Genomic DNA, 22,942 nt, shown 5'->3' with positions numbered 1-22,942 from the left:
ACCCTGTGTGTTTGTCAGAAGCTTTCCAATAAATAAAAAAGGCTTGACTTCTTGTGTTTACTGACGTTTACAACAATGCTTCACTTTCAACATACATCATTATTTACATGATACATTGTCATCATGTAAAACTGTAAAAGAATACAGAAAAAGATGCATATGCATTTCACATAACATTACATATGCAATACAACACAATTAGCTAATGCTGCTAACAACACAGCTTCAACACACAGGGATTGCTAGTAATTAGCCTTCGGAATACCAGAGCCCGTCTACGGAGAGCCTGTTCACTCCCTATTAAGCCCCATTGTACCGAATTTGGTTGCAGTTCCACCAGAGTTCCACTGGGGGTGATAGCGGGCGAGTGCAACATGAATGGGGGTCTATGGAGCTAGACGGTTAAATTTGTGACCGATTGTATTGTAATTTCTGCAAGTTCAATATGGATTATAGGACAAAAGTTAAATGAACGAATATTTGAATATCCTTTCCTTGATTTTTTACAGGTTGGGTCATCGTTAGCCTGGCTAGCGCCACCACTTCTCAATGAGACGTGGTCTGGGAACCAAACGTTCATTTTCTCATATTTGAAAAAAATGCCCAGATCCGTTTATTGGGTGCCACGGATGTCTATCAAATGTGTCTGTGCATAGCTCATCATCGTCTTGCTTTCCCACCTGTTCTGTGATTGGTTCCCTATCTCAGGCGAAAATTTGCTCCATGGTCTCCAGGCTGCCTTAGCAGCGTGAATCAAATCGCGCGCAAGGCAGCATGGGAACACCCAGGCTAGGTCATCGTTGCCCATAACACGCTACCATTCTGCTAATGAATGATGTCACTGACATTTTTGAAAGGCTTTATAAGCGACTTTAAAAAAATATAATGTTCAGCAGTGTGTATTTTCTTTGCCTCCCCTTTCGAATGCAACAATCAGATTATTAGACAAAAAATTATATCCCGAGAAGTGGATTTTGAGGGGTATAGCTCCATTGACATCCATTCATTCTGCACTCGCCCGCGAGCGCCCCCACATGGAACCAAAGGAAGGAAGTTTCCCGAGAGTTCAAGTTCTTTTTAGACATTCTCTGGAAATACCAACGAGAGCTAGCATAACTTAGCTAACTATAGTATGCACAAAACACATAGCCAAGGTACTACAAAACTCAAAAGATATCTCATGAGAAATATTGACTGACACAAATGTCAGACAATTTACAGACCAATAATGTCGAAGGTTCAAAAACTTAATAAGAAGGATTTTTCAGAGACTTGGCTGGTATTGACCTATCGGTAAATAATATGACACACGATAGCAGTGGCCTATGTTTATCCGTTATGTCACATCAAGTCTGCACTTGCTAAATGTTTAACAATGCACAGCTTGCTTGAGAGTTAATGCTATGAAGGACCCAATTTAGGTTCAGTTTTTTTTAAATGGTAAATGACATTTAGTGTGTTTCACTCCTTCGAGCACTCAAAGAGCTTTACACATTTTTTGCCTCACATTCACTCTTTTACACAATGACAATTCAAGAGGCAGTAGCGGTCCTAGCTTGTATGACACCCTGGGCAGTGTGAGGGTGACTGACAGTGACTGACTTTAGCCTACTAATTGCATTAGTTGTGCAATATTCCTCCCCTCTCCCCAGGGATGGATTACTGCACGGGCCTACCGAAAACATACCTTCAGCTGGTCAACCGTTTTAGGGTGGATAGGATAACCTTTACTTTTGAATCGAGGTATCTTAATGTTTTGTACTGTCGGGCTACATCAGCAATAGACAGCAATGACTGCAACATTATTTAGTCACTATAGTTAGCACAGTCTCTCCATCAGAAACTCACCGTGCCTTTCTGCAGCACCTCACAGCTGGGAGCAGTCTCCTGCGACCCTCATCTGATGTGTTGTATTTCTTTAGCTCAAACTCATCCAGCACCTCCTCAGACATCAGAAGTATGTGGGCCAGTGCTGAACAGTGGGCAGGAGACAACTTCTGTTTGATTTTCTTTGGTGATGACAGGTATTTCTGAATTTCTTTGTGCATGGAATCATCATTCATTTCAAGCAAGCAGTGGAAAAGATTGATGCATCGTTCAGGAGAGAGACCTTCCCTGTTGAGCTTCTTCATGTACTGACATGTTTCCTTAATACTATCAGAGCTGTTGTGTGTGTTGCTCAGTAGACCTTGCAGAAGTATGTGATTGCTCTCCACAGAAATACCCATGAGGAAGCGAAGGAAGAGATCCAGGTGTCCGTTCTGGCTCTCCAAAGCCTTATCAACTGCACTCTTAAGTAAAACATGCAAGTCATCCTGAGGTTTTAATCGTAGTGCTGATTGAAAAGAATATAACATTGATGGATTGACTTCATGTCTACGCTCATCACTGAAGAGGGTTTTCAATGTCTCAAGGTTCTTCGCTAAATATGAGTGAAACACAAACACAGCTGCCAGAAACTCCTGGACACTCAGATGCACAAAGCAGTAGACCTTCCTCTGGTGAAACACAGATTCTTCCTTGAAGATCTCGGTGCACATGCCAGAGTAAACTGAGGCTTCACTGACATCAATGCCAGACTCTCTCAGGTCTTCATCATAAAACATGAGGTTGCCATCTTCTAGATTCTTGAAAGCCAGTTCTGCCAGCTTCAGTAGTATTTTTTTCTGTGATTCCAAGAGCCTCTTCTTATCTGTTTCTTGGCTTTCTTGATACTTCTGATCCTTTCTTGTGGTCTGGATGAGCAAGAATTGTATGAACATCCCAGTCAGTGTTTTGGGAATGTCTTTGATGTTTTTCTTTTCCAGCATCTGCTGAAGTACAGTGGCTGCAATCCAACAGAAGACAGGAATGTGGCACATGATGTGGAGACTCCTAGATGCCTTAATGTGGGAGATGATTCTGTTGGCCTGACTCTTATCACTAATTCTCTTCTTGAAGTACTCTTCCTTCTGTGGGTCATTAAATCCTCGTACTTCTGTCACCTGGTCGATGAACTGAGCAGGAATCTGACTGGCTGCTGCTGGTCGTGAGGTTATCCAGATGAGTGCAGAGGGAAGCAGAGTTCCCTGAATGAGGCTCGTCATCAGAACATCCACTGATGATGTTTGTTTTACATCAGCCAACTTACTGTTCTGTTCCAGATCCAGAGTCAACCGACTCTCATCCAAACCGTCAAAGATGAACACAACCTGACAGTCTTTGTATCTTTCACCATCATTCAGCTCCTTCAGCTCAGGGTGGAATTCAAGCAGGAGCCTGTGAAGACTGTACTGATCACCCCTGACTAAATTCAGCATCCGGAAAGAAAGGGGGAACATAAAATCTACATCCTGATTTGCTACTCCATCTGTCCAATCAAGAATGAACTTTTGCACTGAGACTGTTTTTCCAATTCCAGCAACACCTTTGGTCATCACAGTTCTGATGTGCTTCTCCTGTCCAGCTAAGGGCTTGAAGATGTCATTGTAGTTGATTGGTGTGTCTTCTGTGGATTGAGATCTGGATGCTGACTCTACCTGCCAAACCTCATGTTCCTTATTCACCCCTTCACTCTCTCCCTCTGTGATGTAGAGCTCTGTGTAGATCTCATTGAGGAGAATCTCAGCTCCTTGTTTGATGATGCCTTCAGGTATATTCTCAAACCTCCTCTTCAGACTGGCTTTGTGATTCTTTATAACTCTTCTCAGGTCCTCGTCTGTTTACAAATGACAAGTCAATAAAGACAGTTAGGTCCTGTTGAACTATTTAATAATTTCTGATTGGACAAGACGCATTCCATGAGTTATCATGAGAGGCGATATTTCAGGACATCCTCAGTCGGGCACTTTAGTTACACATTACAGGTAGTAATGATCACCCATTTTGCATTGAAATGTCTGGGTACGAACATTCCAAGGGAGAGAGCAGCGATTTCATAATATTACACTTCAGTGAGAAAATGGAGGGTGAATGTTCAATTTAATAAGAGTCCTAAAAGTACCCAATACACCAACAGGTATTCCAACTTGATACATCAACATGTTTTATCTATTTGTGTCTGTCTCGGAAAAAATATTTTTTTAAAAATACTGAAACTATTCATGAGTATTAACCAGTGTTGGTCAAGTTACTTGGAAAAAGTAATTAGTTACTGATTACTGATTACTTATCCAAGAAAGTAATCTAGTTACTTTACTGATTACTTATTTTCAAAAGTAATTAGTTACTTTACTAATTACTTTACTTAGTTACTTTACAAAAACACACTAGCTATACACAACCTGAATACGCTTTTTTAAAACTTGGTTTTATTCATAGACTGTATATATAGAACTGGACAGTGTGGTTGCATTCAGCAGTGTTCTATGGAATTGAAGCCGCCGAGGCGACGCCATCTTGGAAAATTTGCAACCAATTTGAAGTGCGGCTGCGCAGCAGAAGTTAAAGCATGCGCAGTGAAGAGGAGTCGCGGTCAGGCACGCCCACTCAGTTGCCACTCAGCGAGTTAAACACGCCCCTTGTCAAGTGAAACCCGCCCCCTTCTCCTTCCCACAACGCAAGTCGACTCGGCGCCGAAGGCTAGCTGGCTGGATGAATTTTGCGGCTGTGAGTTAAACAGTACAAACAACAATCGGTTTGTTCTTGTCTGGTAAGTGTTGCGTATCAACTGAAAAGTTTTTTTTTGTCTATTGTTGTTCTTAAATACGTCTAAGAGAGCTTATTAAGTTGATTATAGACTGTGACAATTTAGTATGGTGAATACTAATGAGCTAACAACAGAAATACGGACAGCGAATTACATGCTAACGTTAGCAGCTACATTAACGTTACCGTCAACGGGAGGCTAAGTTAGTCGTTGAAGTGAAGATTAGCACACAGCTCCCGTAACAGTCGATGCATGATATACTTGGTTTTATTAGTTGTTGCTGTTTTCAAATATCTCAATCTTAATGTATGCCATCTCCACATGGAGTAACCATTGACTGTACATGGGGATTAATAACACTAGACAGTCAGTACAGTATATGATGTGATAAAGCAACGGTATGATGTGATAAAGCAACGCAAGTTAACGTTAACGTAATGTGAAGCATGGACCTCATCAACCCGTCATGTTAATGTACTAGCCAGTTTGCCAGCGTTGCATTTTTTCTAACGTTAACGACAGACACCTCTGTTAGAGCTACTTCTGTGATGGTAGGTCGGTAGTTGTAGACCGCATAAGTGAATGATTGATAAATGAAACCCCTGCATTAAACACTACGCCAAGAACCAGTCACTTCCCAGGGATAACGGTGAACATTTGAGAAAGACCTTAGTTTGTCATCTAACGTCCATGATCAGTCATACTGATAACGTTATTTTTCAAGCTGACGCAAGTTAATAACATTCCCACCGCATATTTAAATGTGTAGTTAACATTAGGTAGGCTGTGAAGTTTATTGCACACATATATTTAATTAATTGGTATTACTAGTGGTGTTGAGTGCCTGATTAGATGCTTTGTAATGTTGTAAAATTGTCTGACTAACTTTATTGTAACTTTCCTTTTTGCAGGTAAGATGGCTGAATGTACTGGAGGTGGCGGCAAGGTGGTCTCCATGGTCTACATTAGTCTGCAAGCAAGGGAATGCCTACGTGAAGTGGTTTGGCTGGGGTGGTCTGAGGTGGCATGTCCTCCTCCTTTCTCCAAGTCCCCTGACATCCATCTCCCTGACATCACCCACCGTCACTGGATCAACCTGAAGCCCCTTATACATGGGACATTGCACAGCACCACTACGTTCTGAAAACACATGACTTTCAATAACTTGCGTGGCACCAAGAAAGGTCTGCCGCTGCTCTGAACCTTCTGTTAATGTGACATCATTCATACTTGAGGCTGTACACATCCCTTTGTTTCTATTTTCTTTATTGATGTCACCCAAACTTTCTGTATGCCCCTGAACTCACACAAATTGTAAATTGCAATGCGCCATTTAACCAGTGGTGTAGTGTAGTTAGTTAGTTGCAGTGGTGGGTATACTGTGAGCAACCCCAAATGTTATTGAATACGTATCCTTGCCTATTTTAAATGGGTATGTTGAGATGATGCTTTTTAAATGGGTTTACTGTGTAGTCCTGTGTATCACGTAGACTATACCATATTAAGGTATTTAAGTATTTAACTGTAGTCTACACAAAGATGTAGACGTTACAAGAATATTAATATCCTTTCTTGTGGTCTGGATGAGCAAGAATTGTATGAACATCCCAGTCAGTGTTTTGGGAATGTCTTTGATGTTTTTCTTTTCCAGCATCTGCTGAAGTACAGTGGCTGCAATCCAACAGAAGACAGGAATGTGGCACATGATGTGGAGACTCCTAGATGCCTTAATGTGGGAGATGATTCTGTTGGCCTGACTCTTATCACTAATTCTCTTCTTGAAGTACTCTTCCTTCTGTGGGTCATTAAATCCTCGTACTTCTGTCACCTGGTCGATGAACTGAGCAGGATCAGTATTATCAGAATAATTATTGGTTGATACTAAATCAATATTGAATGTTTTTTTTTAATTTATTTTGTGGGATATATCATTCAGAATGTTGCAACATGACCGGTCTTCAATCAGCCAAACAGGACACATCGTAACTCCTCTCCTAGTTACTCTCCATTGGCTCCCTACAGTAGCCAGAATTAAATTTAAATCTCTCACTTTGGCCTATAGGACACTGACTGGATCTGCTCCTTGTTATTTTAATTCAATGATCAAGATATACATCCCCAACCACCCACTGCGGTCTTCTGATGAGCGTCTGTTGTGTCAACCAGTCTTAAACGCTAGGTCAAATTCAAGACTCTTTTCCTCAGTGGTTCCATGTTGGTGGAATGAGTTGCCCAGTGCTCTTCGTTCTTGTGATAGTTTTTGGTCTTTTAAGCACTTCTTATACATTATGGTTTGTATGCAGTAGTACTGTTTTATTTTCATTATAGGCTGTTGATTAATTTGACATTTGTTTATTATTGATATTCTCCTTAATGTAGTCTTACCATGTTATTGTTATTATATTATTGATTGAATGGGCATTATTATTTATTATTGCTTTCCCCCCTCATTTTCATTGTTTATTTCATTAGGCTATTGATTGATCCCTGTTTTATGTATTATATTGTTTTGTATTTGTTAAGGGTAACCATAACCATCATCATAATGTGGTATTTTCTTGTGCACTTGAAACAAAGAATAAAAATGTTTCTTTAAACGTAGTACCACTTTAAACACATCACACACTGAACAGCAAAGTAGCTTCCTGATTTTGTGTAAAATGTTTAGTTTATGTTTAGAGTATCCTGATGTAGTAGGTCCATGTTCTCATATTTTTACAGCTGACATGAAGGCTGCAATATTACATTTTTGATTTATAATGGAGCACCCTCTCTGACTAGCAAGCCTGTGGTAGAGGCATACGATTACAGACATATTGAGAGAGACATATATCAATGAGATGTCACAGTTTTCAATTTAGACGTATTATTTTGAAATGATGTACGTCTACGGGAGGATTACACATCACTGGCAAGACCTGATCAAATCATACCAATGCAAAATGCTTCTCCAGCAGTGCAATCGCAGGTAACAACGATACCTTAACGCATTTTCAGATACCGCTGTTCTGAGCATACTAAGCATTTGTAACTTTGAATCCCTCCTCACGTTAAGCTATGGTCCAATAATGTGTTCACTAAAACACAAGTAACGTTATTTGTCGGGCTGATTCATAAATGGGCATACCGAGGTTGACCTAGCAGGCTAGGTGGCGTTTATTGGCATTCGCAAAACTAAGCAAGAGTTAACGTTAATGAAACTTAACATCGCCTTCTCCAATGACTTAAGTGTATTCAAATGAAGTTGCAACGATGATGGCGGCAATCACTGGTTACGTTAAACCATTTGAAACAAGTAGGACTGTAAATGATGGTGACTATGGCTAACGTCACTTCAATATAGCAGAGCCCTTTTACTTTACCTATCAACTGGCTAATGCTAGCATGATGTAGCATGCTATGAGCTAATATACTTAGCATCTACGAAAGAACATCACATATGTTTTTTCACAAAGAATCTGTCACAACTAACAACGATGTCTCTTACAAACAACTACACAATGTATGACTATCAATTTTGTATTTAGTCAGACTGTGATAAGATATAGCCTAATGATAATAACAGCAACTCTTATTTAGGTTAGATTGTGTCGAAATCAGGTGTCGTTAAAATAAGTGAGCGATGACGTGGTAGTGTCTGCAGCCTAGACGTTAAAACATAATGGACAAAGCGTCGTGTCTGCAGCCAGCCAGCTGTCAATCATAGGTGTAAACACGCCCTTTTTAGATTTGTTAATATAACATTAAAAAAAATAATTTCAGCGAGAAAAGAAAAATTGTGTGTATTGAAGCATCTTCAAAACTATTTTTTCGAATAAAAAGTTGTAGATACAAAAATAGTTTTAGGGGAGAAAAGTGACACGGAAAGTTGGCTACTTGGCCATTGAAATACATGGGGATGGGCGGAGTTACACATTGTACTGCAACCAGCCACCAGGGGGCTCTGGACTAGCGCTCGCATCACTCTTAACAGACGGCACACTGTCCAGTTCTATATATACAGTCTATGGTTTTATTAGTTTCAATCTTAACTTTTTGGTGTGTATACTCCTTCATTCGAATAGATGTAAATAAAATACAGCAAAAAAAAATATTAAAACCAAAGTCTCTATTAACATTTACATCTTTTAACAGTTGCAGTGCAGAGAGGAGTAATGCATTTACCAAAACAGAAAATGCTGTTGCATGCCACATTTAGGCTGTTCTAATGTCAAGAAGAGTATGTGTTTGAACTGTGTGTGTGCAGTGCCGCTGCTGGCTATTTTGGTGCCCAAAGCAGAACTGTTAGTTTAAAATATTTCTTAAGAAATACTACTAATTTGATGCAGTTTAACTCATTTATAAATGGTGCGCTGTCACTTTAAGAGCATCTACACAACTCTCATAATGATCAGCTCCATTCAAATATAAGCCTATGGCTAGTCCACAAACTCCACATTTGGCACTATATTGCTAATAGTCATGATATTAAGTTGGTATAAACAGCTAGCTAGACATTTTCTGTTTGCAATTAAAAGTGATAGCCCGTATGAGCCTGGTAGCACCTATCTGAGTGGAATGTGTTTCAATCGGCATAGGCTACTGTGCTTCATGTAAATGCTTAGTTTAAGGCAGTGGTTCTCAAACTTTTTCTTTCATTCTCCACTTTGATCAAGGGGGCCTTTTCGAGCCCCACCTGTCCCTCATCGCTCTAAGAAAGTGGTAGGTCAAGCTTAAAATTGTCAAATGTATTGAAATAATGACAAGTTCTAAATATATCCTCTTCAGCAGAGTTAAAATCAGCTGGTGCTGCAGATATAATAATAAATAAATACATAATGTGCCATTGTAAATTAAACACACATATTTCTGTTTTCCAGCAACATATTAGGAAGCATAGCCCAATATTTTACAGCATTGTACAATATATTCAATGAAATACCAACATGCTGCATTAAAGGAATTATCTGGAGTAAAATGCACTTTAGATCAATTTACGGATGATTGGGAGTACCTACGTTGAGTTGACATCCAAATCATGTCATTCGGATGTGTTTTGAGGAAGTTCGATGTTACCGTTTTTAGTCAAAACTCATTAGCGTGGAAGTGAGGGCATATTATTTCGCCGCTACAAAACGCTATTTTTATACCTCTTCTACAGTTCCAAACAACATTACACTTACGTGGTAGTGAGTAGAGGGTCCCTAAAGCCAAACCGAAGTATCCTGAGGTCTTTATGTGGTCGTGCATCCCTCTTAAGAGCGTGTCTCCGTCGTTATCGGGAAACTGGGCCCTGGCCTTTTCAGTCCCTCATGGCCTCTTTCTACCATCCATCCTCCCTGACGCTTATCACTACGGTAGGGCCGGCCCGGCTGGTATCTGAGAAAACTTTTTAGAAAAGACGGGCTACAGTATATGGACCCAACCAATTAACTCTTGGGAGGGGAGAACAACCCATGCAGAGGCTGTGGTGTTAGGCATAGAATGCGAACGTGTGTAGCCAACTTTAAGAGAAGATAGATTAACGTGGCAAATGTCAATATTTTTCCTTCGACCGGCCCAAAAGTGAAGCGGCCCACCGGGAATTCTCCCGATTCTCCCGATTACCCACTCCGGGCCTGCCTGTAGCCTACTGGCCCGTTATAACAGGAGCCAGGGCATTATAATATTCTGGCTGCATTCACTGTGATTTGGAAAATGGGCAAAAATATAATGTGGTCTTTGCCTTTTTGTAATGGGGCTGGTGAGTGTTGAAGTCTTCAATAGTTTGTTTCCCTTAAACCAGCGTTTCTCTACTGGGTCGCGGAGACATGCCAGGTAGGGCGCGAAAAACAGGAGTTTTTTTTATTTATTTTTTTTATCTGTAGCCTAGGCCCAGGTAGCACCCGATGCGCAATGGACGCACTGTGTTATTCATAGGGAAGCGCTCATGTCAAGGCAGCGTGAGCGCATGTTTGAATCTGCAAGCACGTTCACTAATGAACATTTCTTGAAGCTGGCCTATCTTAGCGATATATTTGGATACAGGGCTACAGGGAACCCGCGACGTCCTCTATTTTCACCTGTTGCTGCAGCATGTCGGAATCTGGGGGTGTCTCAATGAGTTTCACATTCCTGTGCCGGCTTGCTAGGTGCTTGCTCAGATTTGAGGTGGAATTTTTCGCTGTAGACAACATTTTTCTTCCCACGAAGAGTGTACAGCGTTAATGTTTTTTTCTTAATGTCTGAACTGCAATGAATTAAAGGGGTGGTTCAGGATTTTACCATTTACATCGATTGTCTGGAATTTGCCTCAGGTGTACTTTGGAGTGGATAAGACTGTCTTTAGTGGCAGGCTAGCACATACCGTTGACTTGCGCTAGCCTAGCACCTGCGAACTCTGCAATTAAAAGGACTGGATGAAACGTGTTGAAAACGGTCTCCACTGATAAATATCACACTTGCTTACTTGGAAATGAGGTCCTATGTCCAAAATCCTGAACCACCCCTTTAAATGCTCCATGTACGCGCTCTCTCCTGCACTCCATGTCTTGCACACGTGTGTCTGTTGTTTACATCTATATCGTGCAGCTATAGCCTACATCATTGTCACGAGTTAGTCTTACAAAATCCATATGGCAAAATCCAAAATTCTTTTACTGTCTATGGCAAAATCACGGTTTAGTAACGCAGCAACGCAGGCTGCTTGCAGGAAAGTAAAAGTAATCTAATTACTGTTTTTGCAATTGTAATCCCTCACATTAATCGTTACTTGAAAAAAGTAATTGGATTACAGTAACGCGTTACTGCCCATCACTGGTATTAACTATGTGTAAAATAGGACTGTAATCATTAATATTTTGCAATAAATGTAATTACTCTGTTTATTATCATTACATAACAGATACAATCAAGAAAATGTCTAAAAAGCCAAAATGTGTACTCACCTAGTTCCCTCTTTTTTCCTGGTGTATGTTCAGTGTGCAGGTGTCTTCTGCTGTTGATCAGGCCTGTGTGTTCACCCTGTGTGCTCATATCTGTGTGTTCATCCAGAGGAGGCTGTAGAGGAGGTTGGGTTCTGCATGTCTTTCCACACTGGGGACAGGCCTGGTCTCCTTGTGGTCCAGGCTGCTCCCAGTAGCTGCTGATGCACTGCCTGCAGAAACTGTGTCCACAGGTGGTGATGACTGGGTCCCTCAGTACCTGCTCACACACTCCACATCTGGACTGATCCTGAGTCAGATCAGTACCTAGCTCACTACAGAGACATGGAATTAGACAATCAAATTAATTTTCTTCTCTCTCTCTCTGTCTGTCTCTTTCTCTCTCTCTGTCTACAGAACAAAACAATGAGGACGTGCCCAGGGCTAAAAGTGCCAGAGACAGTGCAAGAAATATCTGTCGAAATAGGGGGAAATGTACTGTGTTTTTTCCCCGTAGTGTGTTGTTATTCAGTGGCGCTGCAGCACCCCCTGGTGGCGAAGCTTTAAAACTGCGATGACAATAAAATGATAGCTTATGAAAATCTCTGGTTGTTGTTTCTGTTCCACGACATTTTGTATGACATGTTTGGGGTGTGGGATGAAGAAAGGGATAATTTTAATAATTTAATAAAATGTTCATTTATTTTCAATGTGTATTGGCCAATCAGATTTGTCTTGACGCGATTGCATCAGCCTAGGCTAGCATCCACTCACACTCACAGACAACACATCCCTTTAAATCATAGAATAGAAAACTGTGTAGATTCAAAGTGTTCACACTGTCAAAAAGCAGAATGCACCCCTAATTCCCAGACACTTTCGTCCAAAGCAACTTACTGTATGTCAATTACATTATAGGGCCATACAGTTCTACATGTTTTCTGTGTGTGTGTGCGTATCTCCTTGCAAGACCTCATATCTGTCTAAACTCACTTTAGTCCTGATGGGACTTGTCCACTGCTGAATTTGGGCATATCCTTCATGGACTTATCACTCTTCATGGAGACACAGCTGGGCACTGGAGATGGAGGTCTGTGTGTGTGTGCTCTGCAAACAAAAAGAGACACAAGATATGAACTCAACACAAATTACTCAATGTGTTCAAAGATAATGTCACATCTCCTCTTACACACACACACACACGTCAACATTAATGACTTACAGTATCACTCACACACAGAACTCGCTTTACCAGCGTTTAGGGAATAGTCTCCTGCTACCACCTATTTGTATGCATGTTTCTATGGTCTGTTCCATAGAGGTGGAGCAACTGGGTTTCAGTTATTTACTCTTACTCTTTGTGTGTGTGTGTGTGTGTGTGTTCTGTGTGTGTGTGTGTGTGATCACTCTGTACCCACCCTGCACTGGTCCGTGTTGATGCTTTGTTCATGCTAACAGTATCCTGGTCAGTCTCCATGGTTACACAGCTGTGTAGTGCAGACTCTGGTCTCCTGTGACCTGCAGCCCCCTCGGCCTCTTCACTCATCTCAGAGTGTGTGTCTCACTATGTGGAAACAGTCACAACACAAATATGAATTCACATGAGTAAGACGAATATACATCTCAGAGTGTGTGTCTCACTATGTGGAAACAGTCAGAACACAAATATGAATTCATATGAATGAGACAAATACACCAACGATGGTTCAAACGAGACTAGAACCAGACTAGACGTTTGTTAGACTCCCCTCCACACAGGAATCAAAGGACCCACACAGGCGGAAAAGGAGGTGAGGGGAATGCTTGTGTCAACTCTGACTCCACGTTACATAGTATGCTTAGTGGACACCGTCACGCAGACGCACCTCCATTCAATAGACGATCGATCATTATCTCCAAAAGGATATTCTCCTTCATATTTAAAATAGGTGAATAACATAGCCTACCTAAGACTTCATCACACGTAAACGTTTTTCAACATTTGGTGTAGGCCTATTTCTGCTTAATTTCTGCTTCAATTTCTGCAACACTATGGCCTGCATCGCTTCCGCGTCATTACAAATGCAAGTCTTTGTGTTTCTCGCTAATAGCCTACAAGTATTTCCTGAAAACTTTGCGCAGCGATTTTGGGTTTCAATGAAGCTCTGGATATCTAGCACATAGTGGAGCAGAGTACAAATGAGATTTGTCACCGTACTTGGAACTATCGTCTATTTTAATCAGTATCGTTGTTTGTCGCAATTAAAAAGTCTCAAGGGCCGGATTACATTATTATTTTGACATACGTCGCGGGCCGGAATTGGGCCGGACGCAGGCCGGATTTGGCCCGCGGGCCGGGTGTTTGAGACCCCTGAACTATAGGCAATACAGTACATTCTCTAAATGTGCCTTAGATCCACACTTGCAAATAGCAACACTGAACAGACATTGTGTCTCTTATGGATAATGAATGATTGCTGATTGAGGAGATTCACACAGGTGTATCAGAGATTCAGACTTACGCAAGGAATCTACCACCTGTGAATAGATGCTTTCTGTTTGTTTAGCACAGGGAAATCAAAAGAGTTTGGGGTCTTTGAATAAATAATCTGTGTTATCTGATTTGCAAAAAGGTATGAGAACTGAAATGAAAATGTGTGAGCACATTTGCAAGAGATAACTTCTGCTGTGCAAAGAAGGTGTTAATGAATACCAAACAGTTTCTTTAAGCAGGTCAAAGCAATTGAGAAAAACTGAAACATATCGGTTTTGTGCCAACAAACCATGTAAATTCTTTCCAGACTAGGGTTGACTTACTTAGATTTGTATAAGAGCCAACACTTGAAGACGTGGCGTCACTTAAACCCTCAAACTACACCACTGGGAACGTGACAAATACAGTTTGTTTCCAATTGCTAAAACACAATTTTGCAAACTAGGCTCGTTTTATCAAAATACTTAATACAATTCACAAAACCACACACCCAAACTGTGAAATATCTTATATACCAGGGGCCGTATTCACAAAGCCTTTTATCTTACCACTAGGAGTACTCCTAAATCGCACTAAAAGATTTTAGCTAGGAGTTTTCTCTTAAAAGTTATTCACAAAGCCTTTCAGACCTACTCTTAGTAAGGAAAAATGACAACTCCTAAACTAAGAGTGAGTCTTCGTTGCTATGGATGATGTCATTACTCATGCACGAGCTTGACTGAAGTGACCACCTTGATTGGCTGATGATTGTAACGCGGGAATGATTCCAAACACCTTCCTTACGATGATGAGTAACAGGTGACAGGTCTGAGAATGCGTGCGCTACACAAGTAGTGCGAAGGACGGAAGATGATGAATAACTGAATAAAAAGGCCTAGCCTAAATGAATAAAGAGTAAGGCAAAACAAATAGCCTAGTAGCCTAATAAAACATAGGCCTACGGATTGATGCAGTAGGCTAGGCTATCTTTGCAACATTATTAAATTAATCTGTCACCATATGCCTACGTTTGCAAAGAGGAGAACATTTTAATTTGATTCACAATGAAACGTTACATTTAATTTACATGTTGACAATGAGTAGTTTTGGTTGTTGTTGGTGGCGTTATAGCATCCCTTTTATGCCTACAATGTAAAATTGTTCCCTCGCGATTGGAAGCTCCTGTTGCGCATACCCATTTCAAAACATCGCAACGTGAAATGCCACAAAAAACTGTTTGTGAATAGGTCTTAGTGAGTTAGGAGTCCTCTCGACTTCTTTTAGGCTGTCCCAGACTTAGGTGCTACTTTTAGGTCTAAAATGCTTTGTGAATTACTTTTAGTGAAAAAAATTAGGAGTCCTAAAGTTAGGAGTGACACGCCCATTATTTTTAGGAGTTGCTCCTAAATTCGCCACTTATGAGCTACTTTTAGCCTTAAAATTCTTTGTGAATACGGCCCCAGGGGTGTATTAAGCTTTTTAACAGTGGGAGGGTTCTGGGATAGGGAAGTGAAATGGGCCCCCTTGCCCACCTCAGAAAGTTAGAAGATTTACATTTATTCATTTTTTCATCCAAAGTGACTTACATACATTACATATTTACTGTACATTCAGTATGTCAATAGATACGGTTCCAACTCTTACGGGAACGTTTATTTACATATTGTGACGTCAGTGTCTTGGACTACAGCTACTCGCTCCCACAATGCACTGCTTCTAGGGTTCCGGGAGGACTTTGGGGGGGGTATTGTGTCTGCCTTTGCCTTTGTTTACTGTTTATGGATGTTTTTTAGTGTAGCGTGAATCCCTCTTTAGTTTTGCCTCGTGTGACCCTTCTTGTCGGTGTGAGTGTGACCACCTTTTAGGTGAATGGTTTGTCGCTGTGTTGGACTAGAGCTACGGGCTCCCACAATGCACTGCAGCTGGGGTTCCAGGATAACTTTGGGCGGGTTATTGTGTGTGTCTTTGCCTTTATTTACTGTTTATGGATGTTTGCCTCTCGTGTGACCCTTCTTGTCGGAGTGACTGTGAGTGTAACCACCGTTTGAGTGAAAGGATGATTATCTAGGAATAACTTATATTTCTAGTTGCTCTACATTTACTTTATGAAACTTTGCCAGGTATTTATAGTACCGGTCAGTGGTGGACAAAGTACACAAATCCTGTACTTGAGTGAAAGTAGACATACACATGGTCAAATGTTACTCCAGTAAAAGTAAAAGTCCTCCTTTTACATTTCCACTTGAGTGGAAGTACAAAAGTACTTGCCTTCAAATGTACTTAACTATCGAAAGTAAAAGTCCTGAAATGTATTATGATTAATACAGTTGCATTTACTATTGTTGAAATAATTCGGCACAGACATGCAGTCATTGAGCCTTTCTCCTCCATTCAAGGACAAAATCAGCTAATAATTGCGATAGATATATAGATAGATAGATAGATAGATAGATAGGTAGATAGATACTTTATTGATCCTCAAGGGGAAATTCAAGAAAGAACTAAAAACAAACTAATGTGATATCTTATCGTAGATACTTCAAAGTAACCACATTTTTCTTTGTTGAATGCTTTACACTTCCGGACCAAATCAAGATGTTCCCTTTTGTGTTTGATAGTGTCAGATTGTCTATCATTGTCTATCATTTGCTCTATGGCGTCAAGAGGCTAGTTGAGGTAACATCAATATTGTGAAAAGGGGACAACAAGGTACGGTAAATAGTAGATATGACAATAACATCTAGGCAAGACCATTATTTAAAGCCTAGCTCTCTTAATAGAAAATATACATCTAAGTACACATTTATTTGGACAGTCTTTTTTCCTAAAGGAACTTCAGTTGTCACAAAATGTAGTGGAGTAAAAAGTAAGATATTTGGCCTTGAAATGTACTGGAGTAAAAGTAAAACATTTAACAAAATTTAAATACTGAGGTAAAGTACAGATACATGAAAAAGCGACTTAAGTACAGTAATTGAGTAAATGTACTCAAGTAATGTCGACCACTGGTAACAGTTTTAGAAAAGCAATAAGCCAAAGGGTCTGGTGTCAGATTCCTACTCATATGTATGTAATTATCATCATAATGGGATCTTTCTAAAAGATAGGCAAGAGTCTGCATGTCATTGAGCTAAGATGTTATCTGCTAGCGCATCGTGCCTAACAACGCCCCTTAGCGTTTGTAGAATCAGCGTAACATACGGCCTCTTGGGGCTTATTGCTTAATTAAGTATAGCGCAACATTAAGTTGATGTTATTTAGTCAAGTCACCAGAATCATACTTCACTAATCAGACCAAGATAACATCTTAGCTCAATGACAGGCTAGAGTCTGTCTTTTAGAAAGATCCCATTATGATGAGAACTACATACATACGAGTAGGAATCTGACACCAGACCCTGTTGTTGAAGTCTTTGAAATGGAGCCCAGTGTCCCAGTGGAGCTTAGTAACTGTTTTACAGACTTGATCATGCTGTTGTCTACAAGCACCTCCCTAACTGTTATCATGAGCACAGAACTCAAAGGTGGGATACACTGATACCAGAGGGACTACATGAGGTACCATGCTGATGTGGAGTCAGCCTTTGTCCTCTGGTGCTATTGGATAAACTGCCCAAGACACACAACACTGACCTCAGCACAGCATGGGCTACCTGCACAGCCCTGATTTAGTTATGAGAACCGGCTTCACCATCAGGGTCACAATATTTACAGGAGAAATCTCAACCATCTGTTCTATTTCTGAGATATCTTGATTGGTATACCAACAAGAAATGGAAAGCTTGTTAGATTTCATACGCATATTTCACTAAAGCCCATCCTTTAGTGTTGCGGTTGTTTCCTTAAAGACACAGTACAATGCATAGGTGTAGAGTAGGTAGGAGGGGGGATTTTACACAATTAACCTGAAAAATTCCTCAGTACAATCCAGTAGTGAAGGCCAAACATGGGATACTGTAGAAGCAATACAGAGGCAAACAAATCCAAACCACCAGTCCAAGATGATGGATTCTGTGATGCTGGCCAACTTGTCTTCATAAACCAATCGGTTCAGGCAAGGTCAGTCAGGGTCAGTTAATTTATAACGCACAAATCTTACACACTGGTGGTTCTGTCTAGTCTGGGCCAACATGGGTTTCCAGCCTCCTTATAGTTCAGGTGTCAGCAGCAGCACTATAGCACATGCTCTCTCTGAGTGAAAAGTGGCTGAGTAGTTTCATCAGAGTTGACATCCATGGGAGTGACTGCTGGGAGATGGGCTCCATGGGTCAGTTAGCACGTTAGCAGGTAGCCACCGTGTTCATGAGTTAGCAGCCATGTTGGAGACCTCTCAGAGGAGTAGTTTCATCAGAGTTGACCTCCATGGGAGTGACTGCTGGGAGATGGGCTCCATGGGTCAGTTAGCAGGTTAGCAGGTAGCCACCGTGTTCATGAGTTAGCAGCCATGTTGGAGATCTCTGGGTGCAGCAGCAGTGTTTGACCCCCCCATACTGAGAGGGAACCAGCAGAGAGAGCTGAGGAACATGACGGTTTGGACCACTCTGTTATGTGATGTGATGTTGGTGAGAGGTTTGGACCACTCTGTTATGTGATGTTATGATGGTGAGAGGTTTGGACCACTTTGTTATGTGATGTTATGATGGTGAGAGGTTTGGACCACTCTGTTATTGATGTGATGTAGGTGAGAGGTTTGGACCACTCTGTTACTGATGTGATGTTGGTGAGAGGTTTGGACCACTCTGTTATTGATGTGATGTAGGCAGTGGTGGAGGAAGTACTGAACCTCAGTACTTAAGTAAAAGTACAAATACACAGAGAAATATTTACTTTAGTAAAAGTAAAAGTACCACAATGACAACCCTACTTAAGTAAAAGTAAAAAGTACCTGCTTTTAAATGTACTTTAAGTATTAAAAGTAAAAGTATTTGCATAATGATTTATTCTCTTAATATCTATATTCTAAAAGGAAAAATCAGTATGGGCTGTGGCATTTTAATTAAGCTAGTTTTAGGTTATACTCGACTAGATAGTTTTAAGTTAATGCAATTGTGCTTACCATCTGTGGCCCAGTTTACATTCTGACCTACAATTCTAGAGACTGTGTGTGTGTGTGTACCTGTCTAAGTGTGTTTAAGCTCTCCCTGTGTGTGTGTGTGTGTGTGTGTGTGTGCGCATCTGAACATGTGTATGTGTGTGTGTAGATAGATGGATAGATAGATACTTTATTGATCCCCAGGGGAAATTCAAGGTCTCAGCAGCATACATACAAGACAAACACATTCTTTAACAGCAGAAGAGTAATTAAAGTATATAATATAAAAACACAACTAAGCAGTAAGGACAGTAGAAGATAAAGAATATGCTAAATATACTAAAATACAAATTATACTAACACTTAATACAATATATAAAAATATACTAAAATACAAATAACAAAATTACAAATTATACTAACACTTAATCTAAATCAATTCTAAAAACAGTATCCACATAGTGGTGATTAATAAATCAGAGGCGCTTGCAATGACTGAGGCAGGGACTGAGCCTGTGATTCTCTGTGCATAGTAAGGTATGGTAAGGTGCTCTAAGGTGCTCTGTGTGAATGAGTGTAATGGTGGTAGTGCAATGGTGATAGTGGTCATGGTGATAGTGCAAATGAGTAAGTCAACAGTGCAACAATGCAGAAATAAAGTAAAGGAAAGTCTATATATCTATATATTTAACTATTTAAGAAAATGTATAAGTGTGGCCACAGTTCGGCTGTGGCATGGAGGGGGGGGTTATGCATATGTGCTAATGTGCTAATATAGCACGCAAACAGTGAGGCATAAAGACAGTGGTACAAGTGGCTAGTGGACAGGCAGTACCAAACATGGAGGGGATGAAGAGGCAGACAGACTATGCAGAGAAGTCTATCTCTCCTCTTCCCTTAAGTGAGGCATTGAACAGTTCAATGGCCAAATGACAAATGACTTTCTCAGTCTGTCAGTTGTGCAAGGCAGTGAGCAAAGTCTCCAGCTGATCAGGCTCTTCTGTTTAACAATAGTGCTGTGGAGTGGGTGACACTCATTGTCCAAGATGTTGATCAGTTTGTTCAGGGTCCTTTTGTCAGATAGTGAAGTGATACACTCCAGTTCAGCTCCCACTACAGAGCCAGCTTTCCTTACCAGCCTGTCAATTCGCCCCACATCCTTCTTCCTTGTGCTTCCACCCCAGCATACTACTGCATAGAAGAGGACGCTGGCAACAACAGACTGGTAGAACATCCTGAGGAGCTTACTGCACACATTGAAGGACCGCAGCCTCCTCAGGAAGTACAGCCTGCTCTGCCCTTTCTTGTAGAGTGCATCAGTGTTGGCTGACCAGTCCAGTTTATTGTCCAGGTGGAGACCCAGATACTTGTAGGTGCTAACCACCTCCACATTGACCCCATCAATGTGAACTGGTAGCAGAGTGGGCTTAGACATGCGGAAATCCGCCACCATCTCCTTGGTCTTTGAAGTGTTAAGTTGAAGATGATTGAGTTTGCACCATTGCACAAAGTCCTCCACCAGGCTCCTGTACTCCTCCTCCTGCCCGTTCCTGATACACCCCACAATTGCAGTATCATCAGAAAACTTCTGCATGTGGCATGACTCGGTGTTGTAGCAGAAGTCAGATGTGTACAGGGTGAACAGGACTGGAGAGAGCACAGTTCCCTGTGGCGCTCCGGTGCTGCAGATCACAGTGTCAGATTGGTCTTAGGCATGGCGTACCTGGGGTCTGAGCATGCCTAAGACCAATCGCTCCATTGTCTTCATCACATGTGATGTAAGAGCGACAGGTCTGTATTCATTAAGCTCACTAGGGTGTGGCTTCTTAGGGACAGGGGTGAGACATGATGTCTTCGACAGTGTTGGAACTTGTCCAAGGCGTAGGCTCAAATTGAAGATGTGCTTCAGTGGTTCCCCCAGTTCAGCAGCACAGGCCTTGAGTAACCTTGGGCACAGTCTGTCAGGCCCAGCTGCTTTATTGCTGCGCAATTTCTTAAGTTGGACTGTCACTTGTGTGTGTGTGTGTGTGTGTGTGTGTGTGTGTGTGTGTGTGTGTACCTGAACATGTAAGTGTGTGTGTGTGTGTGTATGTGAGTGTGTGTGTGTGTGTTTGTGTGTGTGTGTGTGTGTGTGTGTGTGTGTGTGTGTGTGTGTGTGTACCTGTCTAAGTGTGTTTAAGCTCTCCCTGTGGGTGTGTGTGTGTGTGTGTGTGTACCTGGACATGTAAGTGTGTGTGTGTGTGTGTGTGTGTGTGTGTGCGTGCATCTGAACATGTGTGTGTGTGTGTGTGTGTACCTGAACATGTAAGTGTGTCCACGGCTGGGGGAGGCCACGGCTGCCCCCATATCTAATTTATTAATTCATTTATCCTGTCATCTTTGGTCCTCCATATTCTCTTCAGTAGCATGCAGCTGCAGCTCTCAATTGGAGCTTCAATGTTGTTACAGTCAATCATGAAAATCAATCCTCATAACATTTGTTAACTTATAGATTAATTGAAATAAATCCTGGACACCTGGTTCGTTGGTGTGGCATACCAGTTCAGGCCAGTTTGTAGTAGGGGGTGGGACTATTTAAGGAGGTGGCTCACTTACCCTTTTGGGTATTGAGAGAGAAGCCTGGCTCTCCTTCTGTAAGGCGTTACAGAGAGTCGTGTAGAGAGTCGTTACTGCATTGATTTCATATTGACTGAGACTCTTTTGGAATCTGGGTTTGTGTAGTTTGTGTAGTTTTTTTTACTGTTATTACTTTTTTTTTTAAAAACTGGTTGGACAAGTAAATATAGTCTCACTCATGATCTGATAACATCTCCTGCGAGTTATTTTCCACCTGCATGACCTAGCCCACATCCCAACTTGGTTGATTGGCCACCTCGGTTGCTCACACGCTTCCTCAAAACACACTAACATACTGTATATACAAACGTATATGAGCTTTTTTGAGCAAGCACAGCATTACCTTATTCTTCTTTGCTGTAATAAAGTTTGTACAAATCAATTACCGAATGCAGCGCAAGCTACTGTTCACGGGTGCAAAAGGAGGAGATTTCAGTAATTGACTACAACACACAGAGCATATACGTACAGACACGCAGAGCATATACGTACAGACACGCAGAGCTTATACGTGATGCTCCCCGAGTGCCGCTGTTGTTGCAGGCAGCTCACTAGTGTGTGCTTCGTGTGCTTAGTGTGTGCTTCACCTCACTGTGTGTTCACTGTTTGCTGAGTGTGTTTCACTAATTCACCGATTGGGTTAAATGCAGAGACCAAATTTCCCTCACGGGATCAAAAAAGTATATATACTTATACTTATATACGTACAGACACACACACACACACACACATACACACACACACACACACAACACACTAACATACAGACACACAGAGCATATATATACACACACACACACACACAGCATGCACATGCACATATACACACTCACACACACACACACACACACACACACAGCATGCACATGCACATACACACAATTAGAGGGAAGACAAAGAGAGAGGAAGAGTGAGACCTGGATTCTGACATCAGTGTTATTTTCATTCATGCAGTGCAGTGCTATAATACAACTAGAAGAGACACAACTGAATAAGGAAGCAAGAGTTAAACGTTCATAACAAGATGAGTTGTCATATCAACACAACTTAACCTCCTGATACAGAACAAGTTCGGCCAGTTCTCTACAGGGAGTGTTTGAGACTCAAGGAAGAGGGAATTCAAAACTGTCAGTTCCTTTGTTTACTAATTATGAGTTGCAGGTTTGGAGGTGTCTGTATGTAACATGTGTATGTAATGTTTGTATGGAGTCCAATTTGTAGTCTTATTAATAGCAGTATAAGTTAAGAGCAGAATGGTGATCTCAGTGCCCATACATCTCCAACCATTGATCTGTTTTAGAGGCAGAATTGTGGTTGGTTCTATTTTAGAACTT

General features: G+C 41.2%; 3 protein-coding genes across 2 annotated transcripts in view; all 3 read right to left on the bottom strand.

The window, feature by feature from the left end:
- Positions 1-22,942, bottom strand: part of LOC121718854 (zinc finger protein 665-like) — a 1,212,449-nt gene that overhangs the window by 834,222 nt on the left and 355,285 nt on the right.
- LOC121718796 (NACHT, LRR and PYD domains-containing protein 3-like) overlaps positions 1-22,942 on the bottom strand; it is an 800,724-nt gene that overhangs the window by 474,918 nt on the left and 302,864 nt on the right. The window lies entirely within an intron of this gene.
- The window catches only part of LOC121718792 (protein NLRC5-like), a 787,595-nt gene that overhangs the window by 560,386 nt on the left and 204,267 nt on the right, over positions 1-22,942 (bottom strand). The window contains exon 4 of the mRNA XM_042103972.1: positions 12,502-12,615. Coding sequence (XP_041959906.1) covers positions 12,502-12,615 — 114 coding nt within the window. The remainder of the gene's footprint in view (positions 1-12,501; positions 12,616-22,942) is intronic.

The sequence above is a fragment of the Alosa sapidissima genome, chromosome 9 (genome assembly GCF_018492685.1).
Source record: "Alosa sapidissima isolate fAloSap1 chromosome 9, fAloSap1.pri, whole genome shotgun sequence".
NCBI classification, from domain to species: Eukaryota; Metazoa; Chordata; class Actinopteri; order Clupeiformes; family Clupeidae; genus Alosa; species Alosa sapidissima.
This window is presented reverse-complemented; position numbering and strand designations above follow the sequence as displayed.